At 44.3% G+C, this 13,145-nt stretch overlaps 1 protein-coding gene across 2 annotated transcripts in view; it reads left to right on the top strand.

Annotated features, from left to right (window-relative positions):
• Nucleotides 1–1,986: 1,986 nt before the first annotated feature.
• The window catches only part of RORA (RAR related orphan receptor A), a 361,957-nt gene continuing 350,798 nt past the window's right edge, over nucleotides 1,987–13,145 (top strand). For both annotated transcript variants that reach the window (XM_054169268.1, XM_054169266.1), the window contains exon 1: nucleotides 1,987–2,282. In XM_054169268.1, coding sequence (XP_054025243.1) covers nucleotides 2,114–2,282 — 169 coding nt within the window. In that variant the 5' untranslated portion in view covers nucleotides 1,987–2,113. The remainder of the gene's footprint in view (nucleotides 2,283–13,145) is intronic.

Below are 13,145 nucleotides of genomic sequence, written 5' to 3'. Positions count from 1 at the left end.
ATAGTAAAAACAGTCCTGCAAGACACTCATGTGAATAAACCTTACTGTGGCGAGTAGTCCAATTGTTCCTAGTGCTGGTGAAAGGCAGTGATCTGGCAGCTTTGAGGAATGAAGTCTTTTTTTTTTATTAGCCGGGCAAGTTTCCCAACACACGTTGCCTGGTCAGCCTGCTTAAACTCTGATCTGAAGGGAGAGGGATAAGCTTTCTCTCAGGATAACAGGCAGTTCAGTTTCCACAGCTCATGTAATTCCTGCTTCTATTTGGAGGCTGCCAATTAATGAAAAGTAAAGGGAGAGGGTTTGCAGGAAATGGCAACTCTAATCCACCAAATGTGTATCAGAGAAGAACCACCTCACTGCCCTCTGCAGATTGTGGCAAGCCTGTGCTAAAAGACTGTGAACCTGTCACTGCCAGCATGTGTGACATCAGGGCTCCCCACAGCTTCATGATGAGGCACAGGGAGAAAACTGCACTCCTGCCTCCCTCTTCAAGTCTAAAGTCTAGGAACAGCTTCTGTCAAGGCTTGAGATGTTTTCAGTTGTCACTGGTGAAAAACCTTGTAGCCTTTTGTGTCCATACCCGAGGGCTTCCAGGCCTGCTGTAACTGAGTACTTAATTGCCAGGAGTAAGCACTGCTTTACTCAATAGGCAAGGCCTGTAAGTCCAGCTCTGACCTCCTCAGATTTATTTGCATTCTGTATAACTACAGAATAATTTTTAATGTGCCTCTGTCTTCTGTAGCCTCTGCCCATCCCTCTCAGATGTAGGTGGTCAACCGTTCATTGGAACTGTTGAGTGGTTTTCAGAGACGGATAACTGAAACTTCAGGACTTCCACATTAACAGACCCAAGACTCTACCCATCCACTAAAAGAATTGTCAGCAGTGCAAGATGTAATACGATTCGTGGACAAGCTCCTGGGGCAAATAGGACTCATGGTACGTTTCACTGCTGTTTGTGAGCAGCCATTCTTTGTGTCCGAGCAGTGCAGTACTGGCGATTAGACTGCATAATTTGTTCAGGATTTACTTATTCATTTCATCAGGTACCAGCACCTGAAAGCCATAGCAGCAGTCCTGGTCAGCAGAAGGTAGCATATCAGCTGCTTGCATGTGCCCCATTGCCCTTTGAAGAAAGCTTGTACTGCTATCATTGGGGCTACTCAGGCCTCATAGCCAGGGAGAACAGTGGAAGCAGGCAGCTTTAGTACCTTCTGTGCTGGAAGCAGTAGGACTGCATCTAACATGGCCTCTGTTATACAAGAGGGATGTGTTCTTCAGCACACTGCTTGTGGAGGGTGTTACTTAGTTTTAAACCCAGGTGATGGACAAGGAGTTGACCGTCACTGAAACTGAACTGCACAAGTGCTTGCAGAAGTCAGACCAGAGCCAGAGGTTTTCTGGCACCTTGCCCACCACCTTTTGTTCTATGTCCAAGTGTACTTTATTGAAGGAGGGATATTGTCTGAAATATTGCCTTCTCTGGCTGCATGGTGGCTAAACGTGTGGGTCTTGTGACAATACAGCTGGCACCTCCTCGTGCAGCTTCATCTGAACCACTCATGGGGGGAAAGGCAGCTTAGCAGCTCTTCCCACCAGTGCTCGGGCTGGAGCCCGAAGCTCCTCGTGGGCCCGGTGCCCTTGTTGGCGGGGCCCCACAGGCGCGTCGCGCCGCGCCGCGGGTCCCAGCCCAGCCGGAGGTCGGGCGGCCTTCCCAGGGCGATGGCAGCATCTTCTCTTCCCGGGGCCCCGCTGGGGGGATGCGGGGGCTTCGCCACCGCCGCCACCTCCGGGGCGCCCGCCAGGCCCAGCCCGTCCTGCAGTTGTCCCGCAGCCACGCCGCGGCAGGCGACCGGGGTCCGCGCCCTGGGGCCGTGCCGGAGGGCGGCGATGCGGGGCGCGGGGCTGGCGGCGGAGCGCGGGGGGTGCGGGGGCGGGGGGGTGTGCAGCTCTCGCTAGCGCTGCCTGTGGTCACAGCCAGGCAAGCTCACATCCCATCTGGATCACGCTCGCGCTCTCCCTTCTGCTTCCCTACCATAGAGTTGCGCTGGAAACAGAAGATAGAGGGAGTGTAGGAGCTCGCCATCTCCAAGCGATCTACATTGGGAAAAACATGGAGTCCGCTCCGGCAGCCCCCGATCCAGCAGCCAGTGAGCCGGGCAGCAGCGTCTCCGAGGCGGCCGCCGGCGCCAGGGACACCCCGGTGAACCTGGAGCCTGCCCGGAAAAGCGATGCGCCGGCTCCCGTCCGCAGGCAGAGCTACTCCAGCAGCAGCAGCAGAGGTAGAGACTTGGGGAAGGGGGAGGGGGCCGGGGGAGTGGGATCGAGGGGTGGGTGGGAATAGGAAGAGGGGGGTAAGAGAGAACAGGGAAATGCAGCAATTTAATCCCTTGGTTTATTGCTGGTGCTTGCTGAAGCCGCGCACGCAAACAAGCCACGCTTCTACAGCCTGCAAAACCTTGCAAACTTTTATAGCTTCTTTTAATTGCTGCAGGAGGGGGGACAAATGCAATGAAAATATTGAGCGGTGTTTGGTGCTTTCCGGTCTCTCTCGTTTGTTGCCTGTGTTATCCGGATGGGTACTGTGCCCCTGAAATTACATAATTTTATAAATATATAAAGCAACAGCAGGAGTATTGGGATTCAAGGGAACAAACTTTTAAAGCTGCAGTGTCCTTCCTCCCCCCCTTCTCCCCCTCGTCTGTCTCCTTTTGACAGTTTCTCAACTGGTGTGCTGTGGCTTGTTGTGAATGGGGGATCTGTGATTAAACAGGAGATGTGCGGTTTGCGGGTGACTTACTCACTCTCTTGAGCGCTGCTTTCCCTTAATTCATTTAAGTGTATCTTAAAATTAATTCCTCGTGGAGCGGATGATCTTGTAGCTGCTGTTGTTTCTTGAAGGTGCACAACTTTGCAGGGGCTCTCTCTGCTGCCGTTTATTATCTCTTACTGCTTCCCCCGGCCGCCGAATAAAAACCCAGCACACACGAGTCCCCTTTTTCTGTCGCTAATTGTCCAGCCCTCTCCTGCCTCAGACTGCGTGCATTAGCTGTGCGGGTCAGCTCTGAAGGTGGAAGTTTAGGGTTCGGTGGTGCCCAATCGCCCCGGCGGCGCGGAGCGGGCCGGGAGCGCTCGCCCCTGCTCTGCTCCTGCCGCGGGCACGGCGAGGGGCGCCGGCTTCAAACCGCCGGAGTTTGCCGAGACGTGCGAGGGGGAGGAGGCTGCCGCTTTAATTACTTGTAAATAATTTATGAAGCGTTGCTCCTACAGGAGGGGGAGCGCGCTGGAGAGGCTTCGCTCGGTAAAATCACTCGGTGATGGGTAAAAATTAATTCCATAACGCGATGTAATAATACACACGGCTGTTGAAAAAAAAACGATGGGCGGAGAAAAGTACGTGCCCGGCGGGAGCGGCAGCCCCCTCGGCAGTCGCCGCCGGGGCTGGGGCGGCGATGCCCAGCCGCTGGCGGTGGGGAGACTGTCTCTCCTCGGACGGAGGGATTTTGGGTTGTAGGTTGAATATGGCTGATCATGTGTTGGCTTGTGTTTTACAGTATTTTTCCCCTTTTGGCCACACCCCCTCTTCCCAGGCAGCTTCCCACTCAGGGAATCCGCGTACAGTAAGAGCCATCGAGATGACACACGCCGAAACATTTAATTAGAGGCGATTTGCGAGCAGGGAGCGCGCAGTTAGGCGGATGCCGAGGCGAGGAGGAGCGGGCTCGGCCGGAGAAGGCCGAGTGGCCACGGGCGTGTGTGCAGGGAGCACTTGGCTGCGCGGGGTATATTTAGAGCTTGCGAGAATGGATTTGGAATGCAAGCGCCTTATGTAACGAGGTTAATCAGAAACACTGGAGAAAATTTCCTTAATTTGTCGGGGAGTTTTCTGGATGTTTGCGGAGCGGCCGTAGTTGGCGGGTGTTACACAACGTTCCCCCTGCCCCCGCCACCCCGGCTCTCCCGGCCGAGGGCTCCGGCGGCGCGGGCAGATGGTGCTGCCGGGGAGCGGGGCCGGCGGCAGGGAGCCGGCAGCCGGCTCCGGCGGGCTCGGGGAGGGGGTAACTTTGGGATCCCATAAATTATGTAACACTCCGCTGTCGTTCCTGTACCGATGCGAAAAGGAGAGGGGGGAGGCGGCTGGGAAGAGCAGGCGGCTCTAGTGGTGAGGGTGTTTTCTTGGCGGTCCCGAATTGTTTAGGCTTTGGCACTGCTAACCTGCTGACCCATATGTCCCTCCTCCCCCGGGATTAAATAAGGAGGGGGAGGGGGCGAGCCCCAGCAGGCACACGCAGGCACAGGCGGCCACTCGCCCCGGCTCTCACTCGCCGCACGCAGCCGGCGCTGGGTTATGTAACAGCCTGAGCGAAAAGCGAAGGTCAGTGATGGAGGCATCCGTGTGCTGCACAATAGCGAGCGCTCGGAGCCCGGGCGCTGCGGTCCTTAAAGTGAAATAAAGCTCACGGTGTTAACTGGCTTCTGGTTTTGAAGGAGCTGAGAGGGAAGAGGGGCGAAGGAAAAGGAGGGTGGCAGCGATTTGAAAAAAAAAAAAGAAATGTTTGGGTTTTTTCGGATGATGTAATGGAGTTGGCAGAAAATACAAGTCTACTCCTAGAGTGCAAACAGTAAGAGAATTGGAGCTGGCTTTCTGTGCTAATGTTGCATAAATTAGCGTATTGGAAATAAATTGACCTACACACAACACACCATCTGATTATGCCTTTCTAATAGTTAAAACCTGAAGATACAGAATGATGCAGGAAAACATGATAATAGTAACATTTTGGCCTCCTTGAAATCAGGACTTGCTGGATTGGGTGTTAGATGTCCCTATAGATTTGTAGGTCGCTTGGTTGTGGTGTGGGTTTTTTGTTTGTTGGTTTGTTTTTGTTTTTAAAGCTGTTGAATTTGATTTCTTCTTTTTCTTGGATGTCATCTTTTCTTTCTTAGGGCAGCAGTGTGACCTTAATGCGTGACCAGTATAGGTGAAAATATTTGTAGAACAGGTACTTTACAAGCCTATATGTTCAGCTGTGTATTGAGTTCAACAATCTACCTGTTCGGGTCACAATTCTGCAATGTATTGTGAACTGGCAGATCTGGACTCTCCTGTATTCTGTATGGAGGACTGATACAGATAAATAGATACTTAGATGTATGTACACATACATACACACACCTGTATGGCTTTTTAAATCCTCATTTTTTGATTTAGCAAACCTATTTAAAAAATAGAAATACTTGTTTCCTGTCCTTTGTTTTTCAGGTGCTGAAAAGCACTTTATGTGGGGAATGAATGAAACAAAATTGAGGAAGGGGCTGTTGATGAAGCAGGGAAAGTTTGCTGTGGAATAAATTCTTAACCTGTTGTAATGGTAGCATTTCGATATATCCTGTTCCTTGGTACGCATACGCGTTTGGAGTGCCAGGTCCAGGTTGATTTTTTAATTATTATAATTTTTGTTACACTAAGGTTATGCTGTTTGTGTTGTGTAACTGAAAACCCGTTTCCTGAATTTATCTGAAACACCTTTCAAAAGCAGAAGTATTACCTGACGTACATAGTGTATGGGAGCGTGCCAGCGTACATGGGCGCATTTCAGCAAATTGCCTGCAGTCTGATGTGAAAACTGATAGCTGGAAAATTAACACCACACATGGAAAAAAGTGGAAAATGCGTAAAAAGCCTGAGTTTCCCCCCCAAAAGGTATTTTTACTGCTAATGCTAATAGTTAAGTTTTTCTTAAGAGCAGTCACTGTCCAGCAGGTTCAGTCTGTGTGTTTTCTGCAACAAGGGTTTGTGGTTTGCCATGGTTAGTAGAATAAATGCTTCACTAACCAGTTGTGACCCTGGATTGTGACTGCTAAGTGCCATTTATTTCACTTTGTAGGCTTTGACATCCATGGACTTCTCCCCAAGCTGCAGTCTAAGGCTTAATGTTCTACTGGTTCCCTTCATAGTCACAATTGCATAAACTACATTTCAATAGAGAACTGTCATACCATTAAAAAAGAAAAGTATATAAAAAGCTTTTTAATCTGATTTAAATAATGCTGTGGTTTTTTTCAAACCAAGCTCTTGGTCTCAGTGGCAGGTCAATGAAGACAGAATGTCTTATAGAAAAACATTTAAAGGCAGCTAGTAAAATCACCGTGTGTAAATATTTTTATGATGATTTTTTTGTTTAATAGACAACTGCAGCTCTGGGGCTGTGTGGTATTGTTTTCTTGCTGTTAAGGTGGGGAGTGTATTTGCTGTTTTCCAGAAGCCTTTGAAATAGATCATTATGTCACCTATTCAGCCTGATCCTTTCTCTACTTGATAGTTTGGGGGAGTCTTGCTTTTTGTGTTTTGTTGTAATTTGGGTGGTGCTCCACAAGTAGGGATGTCCTCATTAGTTGTGACATCGGTAGGTTCACGGTGTACTTCAAAAATATCCTTTATTGCAAGATTTTTCTCCATTTCTGGGTTTGGACTATTCCACAGAGAATTGTCATGATACAAAATCTCATGTGTGGTTTCCAGGAGGACTCTTTGAATTTTATGAGTTCAGATGTTTTCTGTAGATTCTTTGGGTTGCCTTTGTTGTAGTTGAGGGCTATTCTGCATGCACCACTGATTTAGTTCTATTTTGGTAAACAATATGTGCCATGAATCCTTTAAATGACAACATTGTGTAAAATGTTTGTAGCATAGGAACAATAATAGCAGTAAGTTGTTCTCTTAGGAACAATGCAGTTCTCTTATTTTAATAAACTATAACCTACTCTCTTATTTGCTTGAGAAAGCTCTCAGGAGCTCATAAACAAGTATGTAAATACTGTTATCATTCATCCAAATGCTGTATTTTTGCTGAAAAAGAGCATGTTTTGTTTTGGAGTTCACAGGCTATGTGACAGTTTCAGTTTGGGGTGTAGCGCTGTGTTTGAATGGAAAGGGCATTTTCAGCTTTGGAAGGTTGTCTGATTATTTTTTTTTTTCTGTTTTTGTTTTTGTTTTTTTTTTTTTTCTCTAAACTACACAAATGTGAGCGGGGATAAACTTGGAATTACTCATTTGATCTCAGTAGATTTAATCTGAGAGCTATCCCAGTAAAAAAGAGCGGGGCGGGGGGGGAAGAATATGATTTTAAATTGCTATCATGTCTATATCACTCTTTTAATTAGTTCATGAACAGGTGATTAATTTCCTGATGGAATATTTTTAAGAGCATGATTTCAGTGACAATTGTAGGAAGAGATACAAAAATGTAAATAATTAAAATTGGGGGTGTATCTAAATGCACTGGCAAGTCTGGGTGCCGTGCTTCCTTGCTTCTAAACATGAGGCAAAGGGGCTGTCTCCTGGTTGTGAAAGGCAGAGAAGGGGAGAGGGGAATGCTGGGCCCAGGTAGTTTAGAGGGAGCTGTCAAAACGGAACAATACACTTGATTTAGGGCCTTCCATTTCTGGACTGCCAGGCAATTGTCACTGCCTCAGCTGTCTGTCCATCCCAGACGTTTTAGCTCTAGGCTCCTGTGCCATCAAAGACTTCATGTCATCTCAGTTCCTTAGGGCAGGATGTTGTAGGGGGGAAAGCAGTGTCGGCTTATCGGGTGCAGCTGAACTTCTTTCTCTGTCACAGTGCACTTACACCTGGACCTGAGCTTGCTAGGGAGATTCTGCAGTTTTCTGACTTTTTGTGGTTTTGTAGAAGTGGTAGTTCTTAAAAGTAAGGTGTTGGAGAAACTTCTGGGTGTATGGAAGCTTCCACACTTCACAGGCAGGTTTCTGCGAATTTTCTCTTCTACTGAGGCAGTCTTTTTAGCCCTGATAGTCACTTAAGGATATCTGTTTTACAGAGCTGTTAGCTTTAAGGTTGTGTATAATCATGTCTGGGAGACATTTCATGTCTCTTTACCTGCACAAGTTCTTGTAGATATGTGGAGATGAGCCATGCAGAGTTTAAGTCCTCTACCGTCAGTAGGTCTGTGGTTGATACAATTCATGTCATAAATGAATCAAACCTCATGCTAAAGTTTCATAGCTTTTTTGGCCCCAGTGTTATGATAGGAGACTCTTCTATACTTTTGTTGTTTTGATGATTAGAAAGCTGCTTCTCACTCCTTGCTAAGTGCATTCATGATCAGTTAGTTTGTTAGCTTCTTTAAGTGTTGGTTATAAAATCTCTCATGAGGGAGAGGCTAGTATTGTCTTTTGTGATAGTTGAACTAATACACTGAGCTCTGTTCTCTGATTCATCGGTTAGCACTTCAGCATATCTGCTGTAGATGATCTGTCCTGGTAGAAACATGAGAATAGCTCGGGCTGTACATCATGAGGAGTTAATTGTCCAGTTTCTTGAATTAAACATTATAAAGGTTGTGAGTTATTCTTCATAGTCATATCTGAAGTCTCATCAAGGTATGTTTCATTCTTGACAACAACTGAGCTCTTCAGAGACTGAATGTATTAGGGTGTGTACTTCTATAAAGAAATTGTGGGGCTCATTTGACAGTGATTTGATCTTGCAGGTTAGCCTCACTGCATTGCTCATTTGGAAGGATCCCCAGGTATTTTAAACGCTATTTGGAACCATTTTGCTTATTACTGAAATGCAGCCACGTCTTATGTGGAATCTGACAGCAGTTTAATGGTGCTCGGCCATGCTAAGCAGATCAGAACAAAGTAAAGAATATCATACCTGATTGAAACACTCAGAGGGAGTTTAGGTACAGATAATATAATTATCTGCATTGGAATTGGGTCAAACAGCTCTATTCCTGTTGGAAATTACTGGATATTTTCAGTGTCAGTGTATGGTCAAGAAATTGGTTTGAAATGCCTTCCTGAAAATGATACCCCCCAGCAGTTAGATAATCGAAGATCCTGCTGCTTACCCTGTTGTTGTCACCAGTTGTGGTATGATCAGTGTTTCCTTTGGGTATTTCTAGATGTATTAATTGTTTGCTCCCATGCTGGTATGTGAAATCTTACAAACCAGGGGGGACAACTGGAATGTTGTAGGTCTTGCTTTGTAGCGTAGATTCTTGTTCAGTTGTGTTCTTTGAATAGTGAGGTGTGCTGCTGTGTGTGAAATGTTAACAGAGGATTTAAAAGTGGTTGTGGGGGATCTGTTGATGCTAAGGCAGTAGGGGATGGGGGTGGTGGGTGTCACAGTTTTCTTTTGAGGATATTGGGGAGCATGCTCTTTACCAGTCGATTTCAATTCCACCTCCCATATAATCTAGCAAAAGAGATTATAAACAGAAGATCTATAAAGGAACAAAAGTTAAAATTCATGATCAACTGAATGTACATAAATGTTCCAGTAATCATGACCAACTACAGAGTCTTTCATTTGTAATTTAATCTAATAATTTCTATGCACTTCTAACAGAACACGCTATGAGGCTGGCAACTTTGAGAAATTGCTGTGCTGTTACAAACAGCGTTTGAGCTGGCATTATAACAGCATGATAGATAGCGAGATGGAGAACAAAGTTAGCAGTTAAAACTGAGCTGAGAGAAATTGCTAGCAGAATGTGAGAAAGCGGAGTTGGATTATGATAACCTCCCTTGTAGAATCAAATTAAACATTTTCAAAGGTTTTATTGATTTCTAGTTTATAGTTGTACTATGTATTTACCTCACATGGGTACATGAGATTAATGAGGCAGGTGTAGTGATCACGGAGTGAAAAACTGTGGTGCTGCTGTTCTTTTTAAATGCTTAGTTCTGTACAGAATGTGGGATATTTACAGCATTAATTGACAGTATGTCTGTGTGCTTTAGTTCTGCAACTGTTCAAATGGATTGGAAGTGTTTAATTTACAACAGTGATGGTAATAAACTCCTGAATTCCTAGGAGGCTGAATAGAGAACCCCCCCAAACCTATTTTATCACTCGCAAGAAAATCCTTAGAAAAAATGTGCTCATCCAAAGAGGTGATTTGTGTGACGGGTGGTACATAAGTGGCCAAGAAGGCTGCAGCTGACTTTAAAAAAATGGCTGAAAGAATACAAAATGGGGAAAAAAGCCCAACAAAACCCCAGACCAAAACAGTGGTAGACCATTTGTCACTAGCGCTTTCATGTATGCATCCAATACCGTTGCCAGCTCTTCACGTATGAGAGCAGTTTTCCCCCCTAGTTACGTAGAAGTGTATGCCACATACTTCTGAAGTAGAGATACATGCAAAACTGTAGACACTGTGGGGAGGACTTAAATTATGTATTAGTAGAGCTTGACTTGACTGTTTAGGCACTGCAGTGAGGTCTGTTAGATGCAGTCAAGAATAAAACCAAGGCCAAGGCTTGTGAAATACAGATTGTAAGTTTTATTTTCTTTCTGTCATGGAAGTGTGAGAGTACTTTAAAGTAAGATTTCTTGTCATAGTTCAAGGTAGAGGTGGGGGGAAAAATGCCTTTTTATGAACTGACAGATGACCGGCAAAGTCCGTAGCAAATGTAAATCAGCTAGAGGGATGTGCTGCATTACATCTGTTAACTGAGGGCAGAATGGTAAAACGTTTAAAAAATGCCTTTGAAAGAAGTCTCCAAATTGGAGAAGATGAGCTAAAATACAGATTTGTTAATACTGTACTTGAAGTCAAAAAGTGTCACTGTAAAACATATTCTAAATCCTTTGTGTATTAAAAAAAACCAATCTCAAATGAAACTAGGGCATATCAAACCCCACCTGTTTCCCTGTGTTATGCATTGTCTGTGTAATCTTACGGAGAAGGTCTGTTAGTCGTTTGTGTTTTTCTGGGTTGTTTGGTTGTTGCAGAGAGGGCTTTTAAAAATTCTGATGAATTACATTCTGAACTGTTAATGTCTGACGTTTGCCCAATTCTTTCTGAGATGATACACACAAAAGTAAAGTCTGTTAGCAAAAGCACAAAAGCCAGTTTTTTTCAGGGTTGATGCTTGTAGGAATAATGGATGAATACCCAGTGATGTTGTCTCTAAGCATTTTTGCCCATCTGTCAATGGCCAGCCAGGCTTTATGCTTTGAGAGTCTTTAAAAACCAAACTGGGAAATGATTTCTACAGACTTCATTGCCGTTCATCACTCTTGGCATTTGTAATATTCTATATTTTCTTCTAAAATTAGGTGTATTTCTAAAAACTGAAGTAATCTGCTTTTCATGAACATGAATCTGCAAGAGATCAGATTAAGGTCACTCATATGTTAGCAGCATGGAAGCTACCCTTGGCTATTAGAAGAGTACTGCTCTCCTGGCAGAAGACTTGCTCCTGTGACAGTTTGTGTGTGTGTTTAATATTAAGCATCATGAATGATTGGTATCAGTGATACTACTTTGCTGTACAGAGCAGGAGTATGTGTAGTAAAGATTAAGGGAGGACTGCTAGTACTCAAAAACTGCACTGTGATTAAGAATATAAGAAAAATACTAAATTCTCATACCAATGAAAAGAACTTTGCCTAAGAGCTGAATGAACTGAATGGATATTTGTTAGGAGATGAGCAAGAATTTCTTTGTGTACAGACCCTCAGTTGCACTTGTTTGCTGCTCTATGTGGAATGTGCTTGCTGTGATTACTTAAAAGTTTTATTTTGTGATTGTTAAAATCCTAGCTGTATTCCTATAACAATCAAAGAAAAAAAAAAAGCCTTTTCTGTTTCCTGATGGAGAAAGAAAATGGAACAAATTGTAGGGGCTTAACTGTAGAAAATCTAGAAATCTGACTGTTGAGGTGACCTTTTGGATTGGTATATATCTCTCTTGATTTTGACTGGTTGTAGCAAATATGTTCATGCTGTCTTGGTTGCTTCTGACAGGGTTTGACCATAAATGAATTCTCTTCCATTTGTTGTTTTCTGGGTAAATTGCTCTGTATCACTTCTTGTCTTCTTAAAGACTCCTGGCTGTAGTTCATGAGAAGTTGCCTTTTATTTTTTCCTTCTTCTTTTTTTCTCCTGTTTTTCTTATTTTTTCTCCTTTTTTTCTCTTTTTTTTTCTCCTTTTTTTCTCCCTTTCTTCTTCTTTTTTTCTCCTTTTTTCATTCTTTTTTTTCTCCTTTTTTTCTTCTTCTTTTTTTTTTTCCCTCTTTTTTGGAAAATTTATTTTCTTTTTTCTTCCCAGCATAATACTGCACCAAAATTGCCATTCCAGGTCAGCAGTGTCCCAGAGATGGTCTAGTGTCACTATTAGTGTAATACCCAAGGCTATGCAGAAGAATAAAGGAAGATAATTTATTTTTTTTTTTAAAGGGAGAGTAAAACCCTTCCAAAATGCTAGCAAGTCATTAACTTTCCACAGCAGTGCTTGCATCTCTTAGAAACAGGCTTAAGGAGTTCTGTCACTAAAATCTTTGGTTTCAGTTCTCCAAAGAACGCTCTCCATTCAGCATTCACCTTAGAGGGCATGAGGATAAAAGAGACTGGACGAAGCCAGGATCAGTGGAGGAGCTAGATTTACAGATAGCCAGAAGCTTCCATTTAGCAGACTGTGTTTAGTCCCAGTGTTGGGCTTCTCTGTTCTAGCTATGTGCTGAAATGGCTGACTGGTGTTCCCAAGTCCACCTTCCTCTTGTTTTCATCCCAGTTTAGAGACTGTAGAAATAGCTTGTCAAAAATCTCTGCAATTGGCAAGTCTCCTCTGAATTTCTTCCACATATCCTTTCTTTTCTTTGCCACAGCAGAGGTTCAAAGCAGAATGTCTTTAGGGATTTGAGAGCAAATGATCACAAGTGGCGAGGTAGGGACTCGTGCCAATATACTGAAAATATTTTGTTGCATTGCTTTTCTCTGCACACAGCAGAATGCACACTGGAAGCAAACTGGGCTCTGGAAAGGCAGCAATAGAAAATGTAAAAACAAACTCAGAAAGGAAGTAAATGAAGCCAGAGGGGGAGCAGGGTAGTTTTGGGTAATGAACAGTAAAAGAAAGATGTGGCACTTAAGGAAGAAGTGTAATGAAGAGGCACAAAGGAAAGATTTGGAGAATGGCCTGAAAAAAACACACATTTAGAAAAAGACTAGAGCAGTGGTGGAAGTGTCTGTTGAAGGGAGGGGGATTTACTGCCTTATTGCCTCTGGACAATTCATATATTACTATTCTGTGATCTTGTCTTTACTATGGAATGTAATAAAATGTATTTTAGTTCATGGTGTGGTCTCAAACAGTTGCCTCTCACCG

This window comes from Dryobates pubescens, chromosome 17 (assembly GCF_014839835.1).
Source record: "Dryobates pubescens isolate bDryPub1 chromosome 17, bDryPub1.pri, whole genome shotgun sequence".
NCBI classification, from domain to species: Eukaryota; Metazoa; Chordata; class Aves; order Piciformes; family Picidae; genus Dryobates; species Dryobates pubescens.
This window is presented reverse-complemented; position numbering and strand designations above follow the sequence as displayed.